A 24950-nucleotide genomic window follows, 5' to 3' on the forward strand; every position below is an offset into this window, starting at 1 on the left:
CTTGTGAGACTTGAGCTTAAACGTTTATTTGGAGAGTTAAAATCTGTGCATTCTTGTTTTCTAAAGTCGTTGCATGATCTCATTATTCTTTGCTTGGTTATTACTTAGAAGGCGTTTCATCATTTAGTTCCAAATGCTAGAACTCATGCCTATTTCATTCAAAGCATGCTATTGATTTGCATAAAACATATTCAAGATGAAGTTGTGTAGTTACCACCACCAAAGCCAAACTGCCATGTATCCCATATCGTTATATGTTTAAGTTAACCCCATTGAGCCTTGATAGCCTACATTCTTTGTTAAACCACATTATCCTTACCTAGCCTAGTTTAGGACCATCCATACCCTTGTTTTTGAAGCATAGTAAAACATGATTCAAATTGAATTTCTTTTGATTAATGTATGGCAGAAAACAAGTGTGGGGGAAGTGTGAGTTATTATGCTTGTTGAAAAGAAAAGAAGAGTTGAAAAAAAAAAAAAAAAAAAAAAAAAAAAAAGAGTTGAAAAATATGCGAAAAAGAGTTTTAAAAGTGCTGCTTGTTGAAGAAAGGGTCCAAAACATAGAATTCGGCCCTAATTATTGCTTGAATTTTCCCTTCGTGTCTAAAAGCTGATTTCTGCAATCTAAGTGAATTCTAAGTTTCAATTTCATTACTTTACTTGCTATTGCTTTAAGAACGATTGTTATCCTTATCCTTCATTTTTTAGCCATCACCCCAAGCCCCGTTACAACCCTTAACTTCATCTTGAGTGTCATGCGTTTCAATATGTGGAGTTTGAATTTGGTATGAGCATATGGTGTCACTGGTTCTCGCATCTAAGTAGTAGCATTTCATTCATGAGATCATATCTAAACTTGCTTATTAACTCCAGAAATTGCTTTCTTTGTGATACATATATGTGAGCGTTCGTTTTCATATCTACATCAATCTTCTCACATATAACTAGTATAGGGTGTGTAGTTAGAAAATCTGAGTGAAAATTGAGTGCATACTTTGAAAGGAATTGAGTAAATTCTCTAAGGCATGTTACTACATCAAAAACATTGTTTTAATCGATTAATTGTGAACAAGTAAGCAGTGACTATGATTAAGTACATGTTTAAGTGTGAAGATGATTCAAATCTGTGGGGATAATGATTTTTAACATGTCATATGCATTGGAATCCCTGAGGCAAATGTTGGAAGGTTTAGGTTGTATTTTATTTGTTTTGTTTCGTTTTATTTCTTTGTTTGCTCGAGGACTAGCAAAAGCTAAGTGTGGGGGAATTTGATAGGAGCATATTTATGCGACTTAGTTAGCTTGTTCTTGTGCATTTACGTTGTATTTCCTTAGTTATTTTAGTGTTTAAAGTTATTTTTGTGTGTTTTCAGACTCTAAGTACAAAGTATGCAAGAAGATGCATTTTGGAGGCCTTTGGAGCATGTTTCGGGCTTGGAATGGATAGCAAATGCATGGGCCAAGTGGATGGACGAATTTAAGAACTAAAGAGGCCAAGAATATGAAGAATTATGGTCCAAAAGATGAAGAAAACAGCCCAAAAAAATCTGTCACCCCAACTTGCATTCCTTGCCATGCAAACCACATAGAATTCCCTTTGGATTCCATGCCATGCTTGATCACTCTTGTCCCCTACATAATTTCTAATTTCATGCTTCAATTCATTTAATTATTACACTCAATTGCTTGATACCTCTTGTTCCCTTCACTCATTAGATTTTAGACAACATTTACATCCATTACATGCACCAATTGATGCTCCATCATTCACATTTGGAATCCAATGCCATGTGCAACACATGTTGTTGCACCTTTGACCCATTTGTTGACACATTTCACCTCCTTTTCCATCTCTATGCAATGTACACAATCATTCATGCTCCCTAGCTACAACACCACTCCATTTTACCCTTCACACTTTGCATCATTACTTCATTTTCACCCTTGGACCATTGCACACCACACACACAAATTGCCATGCATTTCATCCTTAACCTAACCTGATTTTCTAAGGTTTTTGGGGCCTATAAATACATGTTTACACCCCTTGGCCAGAGGACAATCCCCCATATTCATCATTTTATCACAAAAATTCGTCCATACACACCCTAGGAAGAAAAACACCCCAAAAACACCATTCTAGTGCCTAGAAAACATAACAGCCACTCCACCTTCTTCCACCCTCTTTGCCTAGTTCTCCACCACCCTCCAACCATCAAACACTCCTCCACACTCACCCTAAACCCTTCCATACCATTCCCCATCCATTCTACATCATAAAACTACCCAAAATCTGTCCATAACCCAATCTGCCGCAAGCAAGGGAAAGGAGCAATCTTGGATGCACTTGCTACCAAGTTGGAGCATTTTAGGTGTTTTCTTTCCTTTGATTTTAATGTCTAAATTTATGTATCTTTGCTTTGTGAGTATGAGGAACTAAACCCCTCTTAGTTAGGGGGTGATTCGAAACTATGTTCATACTTGCAATATGATTTGATTACATCCAGTTGTGATTCATAAGTTGTGAATTCAATTTACTTATCCGTTCATATAAAAACTAATTTGTGTATGTTGGTTAAGAGTGCACGCTTAATTTTCATGTATGAATTTGACGCTAGAATATAAGGGAGTTTCACCTAATCGTTATAAACTTATATTCACAAGTAGTGAAGGTTGCTAGTCACAATCACGTTAAGTAAACTCTTGGCATAAGTTTCATGCAAATCATAGTAACGAGTGCCTCGTCAATGCTTATGTTTTTCATAGAACTTAATGATTCTTGCTTGTATCTCTATTATGCAATTCATGTAGGGAACTTGTAGGGAATGTTTTGGGTTGTCGTATGCAATCATCCAACCTAATAACTTGTGGAAAAAACTGAGGGTTAATTAGTGCAATTCACGGTTAATTTGGGGCGTTGAGTATTCATAGCTTATCGAAAAGCAACTGGAAATCGTTTTGTATGCAAGTGTGACATATGTGGAGAAGAACCTCCTAGCTAATCTTCCATCCATAAGTTTCATTCAAATTCATTTTACAATCTGTTTTGATTCACTTAAATTTGTCTAAGAATTTGTTTACTTTGTTCTTGTCTTAATTTAATTATTTTCATCCAAAATCAATCCCATCTTATTTCTTTGAGTCATATTAATTAGAACTTGTCTTAGATTATGTTTTTAAGTGTTTTAGTTCATTAGAAAACCAAAATTCGTCCAAGTTTGTGTTAGAGTCCCAAAACTGCCCAAATTGTGTGTTTAAGGTAGTTTTGAATGTTTAGGGGCTGTTTTGAGTCTTTTGGTTTGTTTTAGTGTTTTAAAGTATAGTTTTGCATTCTTTGAGTCTAGTTAGTGTTTTAAACTTTGTTTTTACGTTTTCAAGTCAGTTTCCAAGTGATTTAGTAATCCCTCCTAATCCCCGGCCTAGAACGATCCCTACTTACATACTTTACTACAATTGATAAAAAGAGGGTTTAATTTGTGTGCTTATATATTTCGCATCACTTAGCAAATTTCACTAAAAGATTAATCTCATGTATTTTATTATGGCTGCATCTAACCTTATCGTTAGACTGCCTACATACCCTACTAAGGAATTAAGTCATTCGTAGTTCACAAATTCAATTTCTAACTCATTTCCAAAAATCATTCAAGTGACTAACAATCACTAACTAGGTTCAAACAAGTGAATCACACCAAAAGCATATCAAATATGGTTTCAGAATATCAAAATTTGCTTTAAAAGATGGTATCGGCTCACTGGCCATGCGCCGCTGTGCGTGACGGTTTCCGACGAACAGAAACCCCAAATTCTGACTAACTCTCAAAATTACCAAATTTTATAGGGTTGTAGATTTCAATGAGAGAAACAACTTTCATACCTGGGCCGAAGTCCAATTCTACCGGGCAGTGGCCGGAAAATCGCAAGAAATGGCAGGGTGGCCGAAATCTTTCGAGCCTCGCCGCTCCTTCGTCAAAGGTCCGATGACCATGATTTTTGTCAAGTTTTACTCCTGCTAGGAAGGGCTACCAACCCCAGGTGGTGCGCCACCATGATCGTTACCGGAAATGGAAGTAGCTACCCTAGGGTTTTGTCGGGCCCGAGAGGTTCTTATGCTCCATTCGTCACACATGATAACCCATAGGTGAAATTAAGGTAAGGGCTCGACTGGGTTTGAAGAGAGGAGTAATTTGATATCGGCCCCGTCGTTAACGGTGGCCGGAGTTGAGAGATATGGCCGGGTCGAGTCACAGGTCATAGGGGATCCAGTTATCTATCTTTTCCATTTTTCCCTCCTTTCTCATCCTTTCCCCCTTCATGATTGGGCCATCCGAACCTTCCTTTCTCTCTTTTCTCTACCTCCCTCTTCATCACAACCACACACGTGGCATTCCCATTTCTAAAGAAGATCTGGAGCCATTCAATTTAATGGCAAAATCATTATTTTGCCCTCAACTTCAATCATTATTAACTTCTTCGTTATAACTCTGTTTCACGAACGGTTTTCACCTATGCACTCGTAGGATCGAACTCTATCCAAATATGTTAAGAAACATGACAAATTATATGAGGATAAAATTCCATCCTCGTAAAATTACATTTAGCACCCCCAGGGCATTTTCGTCATTTCCACTTATCGATAAAAAATTCCACATAATCACATATTTTAAATTTTCCAGGGTATTACAGCAGAGCTTTTATACTAAACAAGAGATAGCTTTTTTAAGGAACTATCGCTAAAAATGACTGAATTTGAGTTGATTTCAGCTTTTGGATGCAAATCTAACTTGAGAGCAGAGTTTGTATATTTATTTGTTTGATTGGTTAAGTGTCTTTGTCCTCATTGTCTTTTCTTCCTTTTATAGGCAGTTTGGCCCTACTGCTGTAGCTTTTGATCTTACCCGAAAGCATTTGGAGGGTAGCGAGTCATCAACTTATTACTTGTAATGCCACTGGAAATTGTTTTTTGGCTGATAGTAGGTTAGTCTCCATCACTTGTTATTTCAATTCTAGACACGTGGCATGTACCTTGGCTGAGAAAGTTTCAATTTGCTTCTGGACTTAGTGTTGGGCTTCAGGCAGATCTATTTTAATTGGCATCCTTGGGCTTTATTTTCTTCAAGCCCAACATTCAAATATTAACCTAAACAATTTGTTCCAATTAACATTATGACGTGTTTACAAAACCATAACGGAATGGCAAGAAATGGAATTGCATTCTTTTCCAGGCATTCAAGCCGTTTACTAACATTTCCGAAATAAAAAACAAGATGGGGTCCACTTAAAATCAGAAATTGGATCCCTAAATCTCCCAGAATCAGGTCCTCTAGATGGAGGTGGTATTTGGATTCCAGGGAGAAGGCTCTTCTAGGAATCCAACTTTTATACCCAAACTACCCCCATATCTTCTACCTCCCCCTTCGTACTTGTGACTCTCTTTGCCCAGTCTGCCGACTCCCTTGCACGTTCATTAGCTTAATCACAATTCTGGATGATTTTGTGCCAGGATGGGCTTCGAAGACTGAGTTGGTGGAATGGGTTGTCGTTAGCGAAGAACGGTTTTGAAACTCATTCGGTGCCGCATCTGCCAATTGAACGACACTCTTAACACTTGGAATTGAAGCTGCAATGGTGGTGGATCCACTGCTATGGTGGTTGTGGGGTATATTCCAGTGGTTGTGTGGTTGGAGTGAGATGGAGGAAGATGGAAAAATAAGAGGGGGAAGCTGAAGATGGTTGGTTATGATGGCGGTGCAAACTTTACGAGAAAGAAGAAAGATGAAGAGTTATTGGGGGATTGCAAACGGAGCAAGGATATTTGATGGGTGGAATTTTTAATTAATTAGTATGAAATTAATTTATTTATGTAAGGGCAATTTAGTAATCTTAGTTTTAATTCCGATTAAGTGAATTAGTAAACAACTTATATAAACTCAACATCATTCCTATTCCGATTCCAGACAATTTTAGTAAACAAACTGATTCTGTTTCCACCTCATTTCAATTCCTCAATCCAATTCATTCTTAATCCAATTCCTCTCAATATGATTACGAACGCGCCCTTAATGTAGGGCGCCGGCTTCTCTTCCGTCTTCAGCAACCGCTTCCACCAACCTCTCTGCTCCTTCTGGATCGAGCAGAGAATGTTCCGGAACCCAGTTCGGGTTTTGCAGCGGTCGGGGGTTATTGGACCGTACGGTTCCAGAGTGAAGTGAAAGGGCTCGCCTTTGACCATTTTATTCTCCAATATTGCTGTAAGTAAAAAACATGACCAGTCGACTAATAACGTTTGCAAGCAACTCGTACCTTTTTACCAAAAAAATCCTTAATCTTTCAGGAACGTTACCATTTCTAAAAGCATAAGCACAACGTCTGCCATCTCAAACATCTCCACAGAACCTCAAAGAAACTAAATAGCAAATGAACGAAGCTCCAAATGCTCGTAACAGATTTCGTTACAGTTCTGATTAAGGTGTATACAATCTGCTAACAACATTCTGTTAGTCTGATCTCTGTTTCGACCACTAAGTGAAAAGGAAAAAAAACTAGGAGCTGCAGTAACAGAACCTCAACCCTCTAACTAATAGTGTTGTGCAGCATACGAGGAACAACTCGCAACTGTATTCACTTCAGTCTCCCATGTCTGTGAATTGTGATAACGAATCAGTCCCCGTGGATTGTGTAACGCTCCCATTTCTTCGTTGGATCATATATCTGCCATTAGAAAATAGATAAAACGGGTGACTAAAAAGAACGCTGAAGATCATAAACAAGTACCCAATAGTAGGGTATCTCTGTAAACAGAAACATCAACAACAATAACAACAACAACAACAACAACAACAACAAAGCCTTTTCCCACTAAGTGGGGTCGGCTATATGAATCCTAGAACGCCATTGCGCTCGGTTTTGTGTCATGTCCTCTGTTAGATCCAAGTACTCAAGTCTTTTCTTAAGGTCTCTTCCAAAGTTTTCCTAGGTCTTCCTCTATCCCTTCGGCCCTGAACCTCTGTCCCGTAGTCACATTTTCGAACCAGAGCGTCAGTAGGCCTTCTTTGCACATGTCCAAACCACCGGAACCGATTTTCTCTCATATTTCCTTCAATTTTGGCTACTCCTACTTTACCTCGGATATCCTCATTCCCAATCTTATCCTTTCTCGTGTGCCCATACATCCCACGAAGCATCCTCATCTCCGCTACACCCATTTTGTGTACGTGTTGATGCTTCACCGCCCAACATTCTGTGCCATACAACATCGCTGGCCTTATTGCCGTCCTATAAAATTTTCCCTTGAGCTTCAGTGGCCAACGACGGTCACACAACACGCCGGATGCACTCTTACACTTCATCCATGCAGCTTGTATTCTATGGTTGAGATCTCCATCTAATTCTCCGTTCTCTTGCAAGATAGATCCTAGGTAGCGAAAACGGTCACTTTTTGTGATCTTCGCTAGATTGTTCCGGTCATTAGTGTGGATAAGTATATAAATGGATAGAGATAGGAAAGCAAACACAAGATGTACGTGGTTCACCCAGATTGGCTACGTCCACGGAATAGAGGAGTTCTCATTAATTGTGAAGGGTTTACACAAGTACATAGGTTCAAGCTCTCCTTTAGTGAGTACAAGTGAATGATTTAGTACAAATGACATTAGGAAATATTGTGGGAGAATGATCTCGTAACCACGAAACTTCTAAGTACCGGAGTGTGGTATCGTCTTGACTTGCCTTATCTGTCTCATAGGTAGATGTGGCATCTTTTCTGGAAGTACTCTTCCTCCATCCAGGGGTGGTATCTGTAACTGGTGGAGATGCACAAGGTAATGTATCAATTTCACTTGAAGCTTACTTGTAGTTTCAGGCTTGGTCAAGCGCGATACAAACCATGTAGTAGGAGTCCCCCAAGTCGCCGGGCTAGGGGATCTGCTGAAAGAGGTGACAGACAAGGTAAGCAATCAGAGCTCCGGCTGATTGTTCCCATTCTCATATCTTGCAGGCAGCATGAAGGATAAAGAGAAGAAAAATGAGAAGAGATGATATGGGATACTTTTGCTTTTGAAGAAGTAACTTTCCACAGGCTTATTCTTGAACCGGGCTGGAGGGTTTTCTGGTTTCCTCCAGAGTATAAGGTCGACTGAAGAATTTGAGGGTCAAAACAAATCCATCAAATCTAGAGTACGTTCGACCCTGCTGATATGGGATACTTTTGCTTTTGACAGAGTAGTGGATGTATCGGCACGTGTGCTGTTACGCTTGTCTCCACATGCTTCCTTGTATCCTTCTCACTTGCCCTATCTGTTCCTCAGGCAGATGCGGTATCTTCCCTGGAAGCATAAGATGTTGAAGATGAGTACTCGAGAGCAATGCCAGGTAAGTAATCAGGTAAGGGGTTCCAGGCAGTCAGTTCCTGGCTGGAAGCTTGATTCCAAGTGCTGACTAATTGCTCTCTTTCTCCTTGTCTTGCAGGTAAGAACAAGGCCAAAGGAAAAGACAGGGAAAAAGCATGATATGGAATACTCTTACTTTTAACCCTGATGATATGAGATATTCTTGCTCTAGTATAGCTTGTTTACAGAGGTATTATCGGGGGGAAAGAAAGCTGAATATTTCGAAAGGCTTCGTTGGGAGTGCCCTCTCAGATAAGAGAAAGGGTTGAGCATTTTTGCAGGTCTGCATGTCCGTTAGGGATGGAGGTCGACATATATAGGAGTCTCCCTAACATCAAGTAATAATGTTATTCTTTTACCCTGCTTGGTCATAGTACGGTAGTGGGAGCTGCCAGCTTCACATGTTTTAACTCTGTCAGAGCACTTTGAAAAAGTGGTTTGAGGTATCTGGAAAGCTGATGTTGCGTGTGAAGATTACAAACAAGCTTTATCCAAGGAGATCCAGCTCTTGAAGTTGGAAAAGTGGTGCCTCTTCGGTTTTCGAACAAGCAATCCTGTCGGGGATCTGGCTCTCGAGATTCGGAGAACGATGCCTCTTCGATTTTTGAGAAAGCAATCCTGCTGGGAGTCTGGCTCTCGAGATTCGGAGACCGGTGTCTCTTCGATTTTTGAGAAAGTTATTATGTTGGGAGTCTGGCTCTCGAGATTCGGAGGGCGGTGCCTCTTCGATTTTGGAGCAAGCAATCTTGTTGGGAGTGTTTTCTCGAATGTGAGTAAAGGTTGGGCATGTTTGCTAGTCTACCTTGCCACGAAGCACAAAGGTTGACACACAGGGACTTTCCAATTATCCAGCAGTGGTACTGTTCCTTTACCTTCTCTTCGATTTTTGAGAAAGTAATCATGTTGGGAGTCTGGCTCTCGAGATTCGAAGGGCGATGCCTCTTCGATTTTGGAGCAAGCAATCCTGTTGGAAGTGTTTTCTCGAATGTGAGTAAAGGTTGGGCATGTTTGCTAGTCTACCTTGCCACGAAGCACAGAGGTTGACACACCGGGACTTTCTAATTATCCAGCAGTGGTACTGTTCCTTTACCCTTGTGGGTAATAATATGGTAGCTAGACCTTCAAAATTTATGTGTCTAAACTTTGTTAGTGTTGTTTCTTTGCAATTCTTTTACCCTTCTTGGTCAGAGCGATGTAGCGGGAGCTGCAAGCTTCACGTGTCTCAACTTTGTCAGAGAACTTTGGCAAAGTTATCTGTGGTACCCATGAGTTACTGTTGCGTGTGGGAAGTGGGTGATTGAACAGTACGATTCATGTGCTTTTTACTTCGCCAGAAATCTTCGACAGAATGCCCATAATTTCCGCAAAGCTGAGTGTGCGTGTGACAGGTGCTGACAAGGCTGGAAAAGTAGGTGCCTCTTCGATTTCTGAGATCGGCCCTCGTGGTCTCTGAGCAGCCCAACTTTTGAGAAAGCAAGCCTCTTCGATTTTTTAGATCGGCCTTCGTGGTCTTTGAGCAGCCCAGCTTTTGAGAAAGCAAACGCCTCTTCGATTTCTGAGATCGACCCTCGTGGTCTCTGAGCAGCCCAGCTTTTGAGAAAGCAAACGTCTCTTCGATTTCTGAGCAGGCGCCTCTTCGATTTCTGAAGCTTCGTCGAGTACAGATTTTTTATAGGGGCTGACATTAAGTTCCAAAGCACACTTGAATATCCACCAGTAGAAGCTCCATTCTTGCACTTCTAAGATCTTGATTTGTCCGACCTTTTCTCTCTTCAACACCTTTGAAAATGTCTGGCCCCTCCGACCGTCGTTTTGACTTGAACCTTGTTGAAGAGGCAGCCCCTCCTTCTCCAGACAACATATGGCGCCCATCCTTCGTCTCCCCTACTGGTCCTCTTACCGTTGGGGATTCCGTGATGAAGAATGATATGACCGCTGCGGTAGTGGCCAGGAACCTTCTCACTCCCAAAGATAACAGACTACTTTCCAAACGGTCTGATGAGTTGGTTGTTAAGGATTCTCTGGCTCTCAGTGTTCAGTGTGCAGGTTCTGTGTCTAATATGGCCCAACGCCTATTTGCTCGAACCCGCCAAGTTGAATCATTGGCGGCTGAAGTGATGAGTCTCAAACAGGAGATTAGAGGGCTCAAGCATGAGAATAAACAGTTGCACCGGCTCGCACATGACTATGCTACAAACATGAAGAGGAAGCTTGACCAGATGAAGGAATCTGATGGTCAGGTTTTACTTGATCATCAGAGATTTGTGGGTTTGTTTCAAATGCATTTATTGCCTTCGTCTTCTGAGGCTGTACCGCGTAATGAAGCTCCAAATGATCAACCTCTGATGCCTCATCCTTCTAGGGTTTTGTCCAATACTGAGGCTCCGAATGATCCCCCTCCGGTGCCTTCTCTTTCTAGGGCTCTACCGACTGCTGAGACTTCTCCTAAGCCACCTTTGTGAAGGCTCCCTCTTGTTTGTTTATTTTTACTCAAGTATATGTACATATTTGTAACTTATCGAGGATATCAATAAATAAGCTTTCCTTCATTTCAACGTATTGTGTTAAATACACCAAAGCCTTCTTCGCTAAGTTCTTTGAATTTTCTTTTGTTGAAGCTTGTATGTTGAAGCTTTGTGAGTGGAGCATGTAGGTTGAGGTAGTGTTCCCTTAATTTCCCGAGTGAGGAAAACTTCTCGGTTGGAGACTTGGAAAATCCACGTCACTGAGTGGGATCGGCTATATGAATCTTAGAACGCCATTGTGTTCTGTCCTGTATCATGTCCTCCGTTAGATCCAAGTACTCTAAGTCTTTTCTTAGGGTCTCTTCCAAAGTTTTCCTAGGTCTTCCTCTACCCCTTCGACCCTGAACCTCTGTCCCATAGTCGCATCTTCTAATCGGAGCGTCAGTAGGCCTTCTTTGCACATGTCCAAACCACCGTAACCGATTTTCTCTCATCTTTCCTTCAATTTCGGCTACTCTTACTTTACCCCAGATATCCTCATTCCTAATCTTATCCTTTCTCGTGTGCCCACACATCCAACGAAGCATCCTCATCTCCACTACACCAATTTTGTGTACGTGTTGATGCTTCACCGCCCAACATTCTGTGCCATACAGCATCGCCGGCCTTATTGCCGTCCTATAAAATTTTCCCTTGAGCTTCAGTGGCATACGGCGGTCACACAACACGCCGGATGCACTCTTCCACTTCATCCATCCAGCTTGTATTCTATTGTTGAGATCTCCATCTAATTCTCCGTTCTTTTGCATGATAGATCCTAGGTAACGAAAACGGTCGCTCTTTGGTATTTTTTGATCTCCGATCCTCACCCCTAACTCGTTTTGGCCTCCATTTGCACTGAACTTGCACTCCATATATTCTGTCTTTGATCGGCTTAGGCAAAGACCTTTAGATTCCAACACAAGGAACTTAAAACAGGGAAACATCGATACTGGAACATTACGAGAGAAATGATGCAAACTTTGAAGGAAACATCACAAGAGGTTTATACACTTTTAAGGTGGATATATTGTCACTCAAAACCAAAAGTGAACATCCCATATTGCTATAAAAGAATAAAGAAGCACGAAGCCTCATCTGCAAGTCTATGTTTGATTTTGGCTACTCAAGTATATTAAACCCATCTTATATACTTGGATGAAGTAGCAAAAAGGGTAGGCAGTGATCCAAGAGATATTAGAGAATTAAACCCCGCTCCCATACTCAAATTTATTTACCGCCCATGCTGGTGGACACAATAATGTTATCCCACGTAAAAATAAAATTTATCAGCAACATTCAGATATTGGTTTCACTACATACACAGAAATCGCATACTCAAAAGCATTGTAGTTAATACTCGAGATAAACAAGTTGTAGAATGGCATGCAGTGTAACACACTATCAATCCTGTCTGCAGTGAAAAGGCGAAAGGGACACTTTGTTGTCGACATCTATCAGACATACATACTATATATAGCACACATCTAAGAATACAGAGTGAGAGAGGGAGTCAGAGAGAAAGAGGGTACCTCCCATCTGGAAGCAGGGAAAATATGCTTGTTCTTCTCATACCAATGCCTCTCAACAACCTTCCCAGCATGAGACTGCCACAAAAATAAAAGCAGAGATATAAGAATACGAAGGGAGCCATGTCATTACCAGAAATAGATACCTGAAAAGTATAAGCAAGCATACTCAAGCCATGGTGATGCTTGTCTTTCATTTCTTTAGTATTGGAAACTTTCTACGTAATAGAGGATTACTAATAATGAAACGACAATGTACCTCATCCTTCTCTATTGTAGCATCAGCAATTGTTCGCACATCCTCATGCACATCAAAATGAAAAAGCTATACAAAATACAACAGAATATCGTAATGAGTTACTATCAATAAGCACATCCTACAATAATATTTCAGACAAACTTAACCTTAATACAATTTTTCCCAAATGACGGAAGAAGAACAAGAAGAAATATTGAACATTACCGGTCCACTTTTGCCCCTAGCCTTGTTTACAATTAGCTCATAGAAACTATGCTGCTGTACTTCCACAATCATGACACAAGTGATGGGAAATTAATTAGCAATTATTCAGTAAAGTTTCTACCAGGCAAATGCATTACTAACAGTTTTTTCTTACATGTGGAATGATAAGATCTTCTTTTACATATAGCAAATTCTCCACTGAGGTGGTTCGCACCTCTCGAAACTCAGGTGCAAGTTGCTGTTGAACAGCCTTAAGGAAATCTCCGATTTTATCACCCTTCTTTACCTGAACGGAAATAAACAGAATATGAAAAATAATGGAAAAGACGATAGTTTCAATTTTAAAAGAGAAATCATGAAGGGAAAACAAATGCAAGTCAAGCATGTTACTTGCCTGTAGCACTCTCCTATGCCCAGTTCCATCCCAATAGCTGTAAGTAATTTGAAGTGACTCCCCTGAAAAAACACGGTAAAAGTTTCTTTCAAAACTTCTTCCTGGAAAAGGAGAAAAATAGAGAAAATTAGAAAAGCAAAATTACTTCTTATTTTATCCTGCTCAGTCTGCCACTGCTTCCGCAACCTTTCACGCTCAGCTTGTTCCTCTGCCTCCCGCTCACTGAAATAAATCCATAGCACCTCTTAAGTTCAAATGTTAGACCAAAAAAGAATCAAATAAGAGGGAAAGATATAAAAGTTTTTGAAAGAAACATAGAAAAATATTACACCTATCTGGCAGAAAGCTGGTCTCCACTGTAGGATCTTTCCCAAGTCTACCACACTGTAATCTTGTAGCCTCCGTGCTTTCTGTAGAAAAAGCATATAATCAAAATGAGAGAACAAGAATCAGTATTAAGTTTCTAATGGGCATCCACAAAAACACTAGATAAGAATACCCTTAAGTGACCACTAAATCATCAAGTATCAAAATATACGCTCTCGACAAAAATTAAAATGGACTTCTATACAAGAAAGTTGCAATATATATAAGTCTAGATCTACATCTAAAGTTCATCAGGGGAGAACGTGTCAAATAAAATGGTGAAAAGAAATGCCAAATCAATCTACAAAATTCCAAATCCAAACAATAAACTTCAGTGATGGTCGGTCATAAAAAAAAAAAGAACAATATGCGTCCTATGAGCAACTTAAGGCACTGTATAACCAGAATAATTCTTATTAATTCTTTAAGGAGAGAAGTTCTTACTATTTTCTCCACCTTCCTCTTCAATTCCATCCTCAACTTCATCTGCAAAGGATAATCGAGAACTCCCCTTTATCTTCCTCTTCTTTCGCTTTTGTAATTGGAGTTCCTCCTCCCTGAATTATAAAAGGAAAAACAATATTAGACTGTTGCAGACATTGACAAATATAAACACTTTCAAATGTTCATAAGTCAAACAGCAACAGAGTCCTCAGTTACGAAACTCACTCTTGTTGTAGCTTCTGAAGTTTCTCCTTCTCTTCCTCCTCATATTTGTTCTTAATATTTTCTTTCTACAACATAAATTGACAGTACAAGCACCGCATTTTAACCATCTTATGCTTCCATTAGTATAAGTAAATTTAAAAAAAAAAAAACAATGCTACTGTTTTATTATATTCACCTTCTCCACATACTGCTCCCTTGTAACCAGACCAATGGTTTCTTTCTTAAATGCCGTCTCAAGAATCTGAAATATCAAACAATAAATCGTTAATAAATGATTAAAATTCTGTCTATACAAACTTGCTATCATTATCTATTTAATAAGGACAAAAAGTAAAAACTGAATGAATAATTGCACAATTTTCATGCTTATCATTCACCGGTAAAACAGAGATAACTGACACTGAAGTATATGAGCATGGGGAAACTTTAAAACCCTAGATATGAGTTCGATTTCAAAGACAAACCTCAGAAGTACTTGATCCGAACTGGAGGAGACCCGGCTGGCCATTATCGGAGGCCGACTTGCTTTTGAGCTCATGAATTTTCTGGCGCTCGGCTTCTCTTTGCTTCTCGAGTCTTCGAATCCTCACGGCATCTTGAGCCGTGCCCACATATCCGTCTCCCATACCCGACATCTTTTCCTCTCTCTGTATTCAAACCCCTACCCCTCCTGGTATCCCTTACTTTGAACTGATAAAATACATTAAGGTTAATAATCTGGGTTCTTGACAAAAACAACTCCTCAGCATAAACCTACTAGAAATCTGACCCGTATTATTAAAAAATTCCATAATTTATTTCAAATAATTAGGAATTTCAGCATAAAATTAACAGCTTTAGCACTCGTGGATTATAAATTTGAGAAATTCCATGCTCAGAACTTGAACACAACTTGTTGTGATTAGGAAAATGTATTAATTTAAATGTCAAGTAGAAGTTAGCCACTCAAAGCTCAAATATATGTTTGCCCTAAACAAGGAAGCAGGACTGACTGCAAATAATAAAACTCGCTCACGAACGCATTTGTCTCAAGAAATCCGCACTCTTAAACCTCAATTAGCAAAATTTAAGCCATAATTTAATCCTAAATTAACAGAAAACAATCAATGATTGAAAGATGGTGAAATACCTGGGTGTGTAGAAACGAATTGAGGAAGAAGAAGACGAGCCGAAAGAAGAATCCGAACGATAAAAAGGAGGGAAGAGAAAATTAGAGGGAGGTGAAGGTGGTTGCGAAGAGAAGTGGGGAGTCATTTTAAGTAGGTTACGTGGCGACACGTATCAATTTATTTATTTATTTCACTCAAATTAAAATACGCGACACGTATCAAGTTCGTTATTTATTTATTTATTTATATTATAATATAAATAGTAATACTATGTTATGGTATTTTTTATAGGAGAACTTAATATAAGATCAATTTTTTTGAGTCAATGGTAGGAATAGTCTAGTTTATTAAAATAAATTCAATTCTTTAAATTTAATTATTTACTTATCAATAATTATCTCTTCAATGATAAAATTTATTATAAAAATCAAATTTCTTCCTAATTATCTCTTTAATTACTTCTTTTTATTTATTTATTTTTGTTATTTCTTGTTCTTTCTCATGCTTTAAACACCATTTATAGATTTTATTTTTATTTTTTATAATCAAACCATATCACAGGTTAATTGTATTTATCTACTTATTTAACATTTTTTTTTATAATCAACTTATCACAAATTAATGTGTCTTGCTTGTGGTATGTCATGATTTTTTTTCTACCTTCTAGTTAGGCTTCATATCTCATGTATACATATAATATACATTCATATATTTGTTACTTGAGTTAGGGTATAATGTTTTGCATATAGATTTATGTTCGTATATTAGTTTTTTTGTTATAAGATATTAATTAGATTTGTTGGAGTTGGAAAATGCATAATATTAGAAGATTTTAATTGATTTTTAATTTTTTAGAAAATATAAAATGAGTATAAAAGAAAGTAAAACATATAATTGGATAACTGGACTCACTCCTAAAAACATTATGGGCTCGTTTTGACGTACTTTTAAAATGACTGAAAGCGCTTTTAGAGAAAATGTTTTTGGATCTCAAAAGTACTTTAAATGCTTTCTACAAGAAGCATCAGTTATGTGATTCTTCCAGGAAGCACTTTAAGTGCTTTTCCAAGATTTACTAGCATTTTTACTAAGGATTGTTTCTAAAAATATTTTCACCAAAAGCGCTTTGAGTTATTTTAAAATCATATCCAAACGAGCTCTGTATGTTTTTGGACCTGGATCTAAAAGCCTTTTTTTTATGGAGTAGGATTCTCTCCTCTCCTATTCTCATTCACTTTCTTCCTCTCCTCTCACACTTTGCTTTTTGTCTTATTGTCTTTATGAAAAAATCAATATAAGATGTTAACATGACTTAACTGTAAACATTCAATTATGAGGGGAGGGAAGGGGAGAGAGATTAGGAGATGAGAGAATCTTCCTTCTTTTTTATACATTAAACGGGGCGCTACGACCTAGGCACTCTAACTGAACAGGTTCGGCAGAGTTTTACCAATCATATCCTATTCTAATTATTTTTTTAGAAAACTTCATTTTAATCCCTAAATAAGATTGCTTTTTCAATAATACCGTATGTAAGATTAAAAACTAAAAATAGTCCTCCATGTCAGATTATAGTATTCCATGTCACATTTAATCATTTTTTAATAAATTTATTGCATTTTTAGTTTCCCTATTTACCCTTATTATTCTTTAAAACCAATTAGAGAAACAAATATATAATTAATTTTTCAAGAATGCTTAATTAACTAGATCCATAATTAACATGTTTGTTATAACATAAATCTCCATGTGTTATTCCAATCAAGGAACCCAGAAAACTCAGAAACCATGATCAAACAAAAAAAACCAGAAAACTTACAAACCAAAAATCTTGTTGTATTCGGAAGAAAGGAGAAAAAAGGGGCTTTTAGATGCCAAATTGAAGGTGAATCCAGAGATAAATGAAAAAAAAATACAAATTGAGAAAATAGAATGTGAGATCACAACTTAATTGATCGTACCGAATTAATCGAACATACACTATATAGTACCTAACCGACAATACCGAATGGATAAGACCTAATTGATAGTACCTAAATGATTAAGGTACATTCATATAGGTACTATGATTTAGGTGCATTCATATAGGTACCATGATTTAGGTGCATTCATATAGGTACCATGGTTTATGTGCATTCATATAGGTACCATGGTTTATGTGCATTCATATAAGTATCATGGTTTAAGTGCATTTGACTTGGTACTATGATTTATGTGCATTTGACTAGGTTATATGATTTAAGCACATTAGGACATGGTTTAAGTGCATTCGATTATGTAAAATATATGATTTGGCTATTTATATTTCCTCTGTGCTTGTGATAATGAATCATTTGAATTAGGTATTTGTTAATTCTTGTTAGGTATCACTAATATTTTTTTGAATTATGTTTATCATTTTAGAAAGTCAAACAATAATCAATGCCAAAAAATATGGAGCAAATTAAAATCAAATATTTAATAGGGGCATTATAGGAACCCAAAAAACGCATTAAATATTTCAAAACAAGAAAATATAAATTTTAATATTTATGCTGACATGGAAATTTAGTCAAAGGACTATAATGAATATATAATCTAACATAAGGTTTTAATTGAATTTCAATCTTTATTAAGGATTAAAATGGAGAAACCCCCTTATTTTTTTTCTTTTTTCCTTTGAATTTTTTTCATGCGTACTTTATTCGAGTAACCATTGTTAGATTCAAATATCTTTAGATTTATATCGTTGATTTGTTTATATTTAATATTTGACTCATAATTTATCATGTTCTTCTTTACTGAAACTTATCTTGTATACAATACAACATCTATGTATATTGACCAAAGTATAATGACTATGTATTTTACATTAGATCTTAATTTAGTGATATTTTTCTTTCCAATGTGGAAAAGATATTCGAATTCTACTCCCTTAATGGTAAATTGAAGCAAAGAGCATGAAGGAGGTTATATATGTTATTTGGTTATTCGACACTATGACATTTGATGTAAACATTTCTATCCATATCTAATAAGATTAGTCCATCGTTTGACAAAAATAAAAAAAAAAAAAAAAAAAATTTCAAGGGCTTAATTTAGAAGTACTTTTAAATAATTAAAAACGCTTTTAGAAAAACAAGTTCATAATTTTGTTGTGTGTTCTCTATTTTGTAAACTGCATTTTCTTATGCCTTGCCAAATGCCATTTCAAAATGTAGAGTAGTGTCTTCAGACAAGGCTGTATCATGGTAATCATTATTATTTTTTGGCTGTTGGATTCATTAATCTTTTGGTTTATCGTTCATCAACAAAAAACTACAATACAAATGCCTTTCAATATTGATCTGACTTGTACCCTAACTTGTGTCGTTGCTTTAGAAACTTAGTTATGATTAACCTGAAGAACACAAATTTGACTTAGGACGAAGATTAGATGTACCCTCCGGGTGTATCTACTCGAAAATAGTCTTACATTTTCGAGGATGTCACGGTAAGGGCAACTCAAACAAATTACGCACTTTCTTGCATAACAAGGCGCCGTCATTGATGGGAGGTTAGGTCATCTCCAACCAAATAGTCCAGAGGGCCAGGGGCCCGAAAATAGCCCTAAAATCGTCTCCAACCAAGGGCTCGGGAATCTGGGAAGGCCCCACAGAATTTCAAAGGCTGGCTATTTTTTTTTTTTTATAGTTTTCCTTTTGTCGTCGATTATAACCGACAGCATTAAAGAATAATTTTTTAATAATGTCGGTTATAACCGACAATAATAGGTATTCATAGGCAAATTTTTTTTATTTATTTACTATTAGTGTCGGTTATAACCGACACTAATAGTTTGAATTTTTTTTGAATATAACGGCTAGCTGACTCAGCTAGCCGTTGGGTTTTTTTCTTAATTTTTTTTAATTTTTATTTTTAATATGGTGAAGTTCTTTCAATTCTTCATTTCATTTGCAATATTTCCTTCAATTTTTCAATAATTTCCTTCAATATTTTTTCAATAGTCAAGTTGAGGTGTTTTACCTTCCGTTAAGTTATTGAAGAGGGGTGAACGCCCAAGAACTGTAATGTCATTTTGGGATCCAGGGACTCCAAAGAAAGCATGTCAGATTCATGTGTCATATGAGGCAACCGCCTCTAACACAACAGTTGGCTTTCTCGACCTTCCGCTAAAGCCTCTTTGCCATCCGGTGGAACAATTTTTCCAATCCCAATGCATGCAATCTAATGACCCTATCATGCTCGGAAACCCACGGTCTTCAGCTTTACGAAGGAGCCGATTCAGATCTTCTTGATTTGGCTCGTGGATGTACTCGTCTTTGTAAAGCTGAACAATTGTGTCACAAAATTCTTGAAGAATATCAAGGCATGTAGACTTAGACATACCATGGGTTTCATCAATCGAATCAGCTGGGGAGCCATAGGCCGTCATTCGGAGTACAACAATAACCTTCTGATGAGGTGAGAAACTAGGGCGGCCTGCTCTGTCCCGCTTCTGTCGAAAGTAGGGATTGACCTGTTGGACATCACAAAGTAAACGCTCGAAGACATGACGCCTCATCCGGAAGCGACGTCTAAAATCCTTTTCTGTGTACACCGAGTTGGGGTCGAAGTAGTTGTTCATCAGATTGGCATGCATCATCGCTCTGTTTCGTGGTTTGTAAGAGCGACCAGCAATAGAGCCACCCCATTGAGGTTGTTCCTCACTTGGCTGACACACCATGGTCGCAGCCATGGCTGCTGCTATATTTTGTTTGTTGCGCCTTACTTGAACTTCTTCATCAGACTCCTCATCTTCTCGTCTCATTTGCGCTCATTTTGCTTCTCTTTTGGAATTGGATGAGGACCCCTAGTTGGAATCTGAAGAGGATCCAAAGTTGGAATTCATTGCAAACTTGAATTGAAAGAGATTGAATTTAAATGGATTGAGTTCAAAGTTGTGTGAATTATATCCCAATATCCACCATATTTATAGCAAAAAAAATTCAAATCCAACGGCTAACTGACGTCACTTAGTTGTTGGATTTGAATTTAAGTTGTAGTTTTTAAATAATAAATTATGTTTGGCCCTATGAACATTTGGCCTTCGGTTGGAGACGATTTTTTGTGAAATGACTAAAACGAGCCCTTTGGCCAGCCATCGGTTGGAGATGGCCTTAAATGCCTTGTGTTTAACTCCCTGTACATTTTGTATCGCATTCTCAATAACTGTTCAAGTACTCAACCAAATTAGAGAAAATAATTGTGAATTGATCCAACCAGAACTTAATGGAACAACAATCTGATCCTTCAAATCTAACATACTTCCTGAGAGAAGTTCGCATCTTTCATACTCGCTAACTCCAAGTATTCAAGACTATTCGTTCCTCAGCGAAGCACTACTTCAAAGCGTCCAGTGAATGTGTTCCTTATCGATGTCAGCGATCCACGTTATCCATCTCTAGCACCATAGTTTGTCAGACCCCTCTGTTGATTTCAAGTTTTGTAACCCAATGATCAAGCTGACTGGCGACACATGCTGACCCTGTGGAGCCATACGAGGAGAATTTCTTAACTGAATTCTCTACTCCAAGAAACTCATATACATCCTTGTCAAACACTGGATCAATACTTTTGAGCTCATCGACACTCAAATCCTGCAGCTGGCAACTTTTGGAGACGCACACGGCAACTGCCCTCCCAACTATGTCATGAGAAGTTCTGAAAGGTATTCCCTTTATAAAACAAGAAAAGCAACTTCAGTAGCAATTATTGACAAATGTTATGAATTACATGTGATCGTAAAACACGCAAATAAAATGGGCCGTTGAGAACATTGATCCAAGAATTTGAATAGTTACAAAGGATAGCTTCAGCTTTAGAACAGCATATCCAATCAAGAATGATGATTTCAAGTCCAAGAAGTTCTAAGCTCGTCATAATTGGCAAAAATGAAAGTTAGTCAACAGAACTTGCCTTTTTCACAAGATAATCAGCAAGCGTTGTGGCATCAAGGTGACCAGCAGGTAAACTCTTTTGTATTCTCTCCCTGTTAAAGGTAATGTTCTGTGCAAACTCTGCAGATACTTCAAGCATCCCCAATATTGTCTTCACGCTGTCAAAGACAGGTTCCTTATCTTCCTGTCTCAAGGGGAAAAGAAAGAACCTTCCGCAATCATACTCAAAATATTGCAGGATTAGTAAAAAGACCAATGAATTTTATACACTGTAAGTGCAAGCGGAATAGATCCTTTTATGTAGCATTGTGTTCGTGTATAAGTAAAGTAATATGCATGCAATATCCAACTAAGACCTTGGCTGCAGGCCCAAGAACGTAAAGAGTGAACAGACCCAACTAGACCCTTGCCTTTCTGTGCTGATTGCATGTGAATTCAAAAAAGAAGAGAAAAGATTATACCTGCAAATCACGATTGTAAGCAAGGGGAAGTCCTTTGCACAATGTGAGAAGGGTAACCAGGTCTCCTACTACTCTAGCGGACTTTCCACGAACAAGTTCCATGGGATCTGGATTTTTCTTCTGAGGCATGATACTACTTCCTGTTGAAACCTTGTCACTTGGCGTGACAAATCCAAACTCCTCTGAAGCCCACAGTACCCACTCTTCACCAAGCCGGGAGAGATGAATGGCTGTGATGGCATTAGCAGAAAGAAACTCCATGACAAAATCTCGGTCTGACACTGCATCAATACTATATTAAGAAAAGAAACTAATTATTAATCGGTGAAAACCAAAAAAGAAGCATGTAATACACGACCAACCAGAAGACAAGATTTAGACCCAACAGATGGCACCACAAACCACTAACACTCATTAAACTGACCTCATTGGGCATACCTAATGTACTTGTATGGCATCACAGCAAAGGGGTGATGAATGTATGAGTTGAACAATTGCGTTTTCCAATAGTGGATTGTTAATGAGAGAAAAAAAGGAAAATAATCATCAACCCTAAGTTAAAGGAAAAGATAAGCCGAGCCAACCAAGGCAACATAAGCCACAAGCCGAGCAGCTTCGCAACATGTGCTACTTCTAGTTGAGCATCATTTCACATTGAGCACCGCCTCATATCGAGTATTCAGTTCTAGACGACATCTAGTTACTTCGGCCCACACATGGACTGAATTTCAAGTCTCCAGCCAAAAGACTCTCTTAACTGAAGACTTGAGGGACTACTGTTTGTACCATACTTAGGGCCTCCCAACTATAATCATGTATGTTGCAAAGTCTCACATGCATTGGAAGGAAAAACGGGAAAAGGGGACAACATGAGAATGCCATGAAGTAATTGACTAATGTGTTAACTATTGGCCAGTATATAACATCATTTGCAAAGTACCAATGAAACAGAAAGGCAACATAGCTCTATGCTGCCGCACACTAGCACAAGTCAACTTCGATCCCAACCAAAGAGTCAAAGTCAAACCAAGGGACGTACCTGTTCCTCATAGGAGCAGTAAAGTCTAAAGCATCAGAGGTCATAAACCGATCAATCGGAAGTCCAGTGCCGGCCAATGCACAAGCACCTAAGGGGCAGAAATTCAACCTCACTCTACAATCTAGTAAACGGCCAGCATCACGTTCAAGCTACATAACAAGAAAAAGTGCCAAAATTAGTCTCTTCCGAAGGCCGAGGATATACTACAGCAAAGAAAAGTACTCCATAAGCAACCAACATTTTCAATTTTAACATGGTAATAACAACTAATTGACAAATTCATACACAAACCAACTATCAAGCCACTATAAACACTACAAACAAGGTATGATTGCATAGCAACTACCACAATACAAGGGCCACAAACCATATAAATATATGTTAATAATTAAAGAATTGCATCGTGCAAAGCCATACAGATACAAACCTGCTCAACAAACGCCAAGAGCAAATGCTGAAGCAGAACAGGCTGAGCCCTTTGCAAATGCGTGTAACCAGGAACGATAACACCCTCGTTCTCCATTGCCAATTTGACGAGCGAAAATTGAAGATACTTAATCTTCACTCCAATTGCATCAATCGCGTCTCGGATCCACAATCGAAAATCTGTCAAAACCTGATCGTTTCGACTCCGAGCCGTGTGGAGCTTCTTAGCCGGTTCGCCGATCAAATCAGTCAGCGCTGCCTCAATGTTCATGTGCACATCTTCTCTGTCGGTCCTCCATTCAAACTTGCCACTCTCAATTAGCCTTTCTATCTCGCTCAGCCCCTTGTGGATGCTATCCCGGTCATTAACAGTAATCAATCCCTAAACATAATAAAAAATAAAGCTTCCCCTCAGACCAAACAGAACCTGGAAAAATAAAACTTAAAAAACCAAAAAAATGAGAAAAGAGGAATGACCTGTTTGGCTAGCATGGAAGCGTGAGCCTTGCTGCCCATGATATCATGCTTGTAAAGGGCTTTGTCGAAGGAGATGGACTCAGTAAATCGTTCGACAGCGTCAGTCACGCTCTCCTCGAAGCGGCCGCCCCAGAGCTTGGCCTCCTTGGACTTGGTTTCAGTGGATTGGGCCTGGGCAGCACATCGGACCTCCATCTTATGCATTGGTTGCAATGATGTCGTACGGAAGGGTCCAAGGTTCTTTGGGATGAAGTGGTCATGCGAGGGAGAGTAGAGTGAGAGTGAGGAGTTGAAAACAGCTAAGGACTCCATGTTCATGTACACTCTGTGGTGGTAGATGAAGAATGAATGTATGGGTGGTGACAAATTCGAACAAATATGGAGACCAACTTGTCCAGCCGTTATAAACAAAAGCCACCATACATAAAACATAAACAAAAAACAAAAAAATGCTAACAATCAGAAGTAATTTTTACAAATTTTCAGAAATGGAAAACGAAGAACGAAAAACAGAACCTAACCTAATGTATTCAATAGTGCAAAGGGTAAGAGAAGATGGTCATGGTCATGGTCATCCCAAACACTGGAGATGAATCCTTTCCAAACAAGAACAAAAAATGGCAGTCGAAATTGAGCAGGGACGGATTCAGGTTCAAAAAACGGGTGGACTGAAATCCGCAAAGCTGCCGAGCTCAATTACAAACCCAATTCAGAAATTAGAAATTAGACATTTATGTGAAATCATCCAAAGCTTTCATCTTTACTATTAACTGACCCTTTTGAATCCCTAAAAGGTTAGGAATTATGCGAAATCAGAAACTGGGCAGTAATTAAAGTCCTCAAATCCCTAAAAAAACTATCAACTAAAAACCCATCAACATTGATTCCTATATCCAAAATCACTATATCAGAAATCAGAAACAATCATAAATGAGTTTACAAGAAAAAGGAAAAGAAGAAGACGAAGATAATGTGAAGAAGGACTTACAGTTGCCGGAGGAAGGACGGAAGGAGGGTGGAGTCAGATGCTGGCGGCGCAGACAAGAGGTACCACTTCTAAAACTACTGATGGCTTGATTACGTATCCGTAATGTGGAATTGAATTCCGATTTAGGAATAAAAAAAAGCAGTGGGTTCACATAAATTTTGGAATTTAATTCCTTGGGTTGGTGGAATTGGATTCCTAGATATAGGTGGTAATCCAATTC

General features: G+C 38.4%; 3 protein-coding genes across 6 annotated transcripts; all 3 read right to left on the minus strand.

Annotated features, from left to right (window-relative positions):
* Positions 1–6434: 6434 nt before the first annotated feature.
* LOC103430916 (protein XAP5 CIRCADIAN TIMEKEEPER) lies at positions 6435–15578 on the minus strand. Its single transcript, XM_008369059.4, has 13 exons — positions 15442–15578; positions 14777–15002; positions 14488–14553; positions 14313–14377; positions 14088–14200; positions 13609–13687; positions 13423–13499; positions 13278–13339; positions 13038–13169; positions 12884–12937; positions 12680–12745; positions 12424–12498; positions 6435–6711 (listed from the first exon to the last, which is right to left on the minus strand). Exons 2-13 carry the CDS (start codon positions 14945–14947, stop codon positions 6661–6663), a joined length of 1011 nt encoding a protein of 336 aa, XP_008367281.1. The 5' UTR covers positions 14948–15002; positions 15442–15578; the 3' UTR covers positions 6435–6660.
* Positions 15579–19514: 3936 nt separating this feature from the next.
* LOC139191510 (uncharacterized) lies at positions 19515–20045 on the minus strand. The gene has a single exon (XM_070812397.1). The coding sequence runs from the start codon at positions 20043–20045 to the stop codon at positions 19515–19517; it is 531 nt and encodes a 176-aa protein (XP_070668498.1).
* A 587-nt stretch (positions 20046–20632) lies between these two features.
* On the minus strand, positions 20633–24905 carry LOC103430915 (argininosuccinate lyase, chloroplastic-like). 4 transcript variants are annotated; one of them, XM_070811972.1, is made up of 8 exons: positions 24731–24872; positions 24264–24425; positions 23743–24067; positions 23267–23647; positions 22840–22988; positions 21801–22092; positions 21359–21523; positions 20633–21117 (listed from the first exon to the last, which is right to left on the minus strand). In XM_070811972.1, exons 3-8 carry the CDS (start codon positions 24058–24060, stop codon positions 20860–20862), a joined length of 1563 nt encoding a protein of 520 aa, XP_070668073.1. In that variant the 5' UTR covers positions 24061–24067; positions 24264–24425; positions 24731–24872; the 3' UTR covers positions 20633–20859. The 4 variants fall into 4 exon arrangements, with proteins under 4 accessions (XP_070668073.1, XP_070668075.1, XP_070668074.1 ...); XM_070811974.1 differs by lacking the exon at positions 24264–24425 and having other exon boundaries at positions 23743–23982; positions 24731–24905; XM_070811973.1 differs by lacking the exon at positions 24264–24425 and having other exon boundaries at positions 24731–24905.
* Positions 24906–24950: the final 45 nt, after the last annotated feature.

This window comes from Malus domestica, chromosome 14 (assembly GCF_042453785.1).
Source record: "Malus domestica chromosome 14, GDT2T_hap1".
NCBI classification, from domain to species: Eukaryota; Viridiplantae; Streptophyta; class Magnoliopsida; order Rosales; family Rosaceae; genus Malus; species Malus domestica.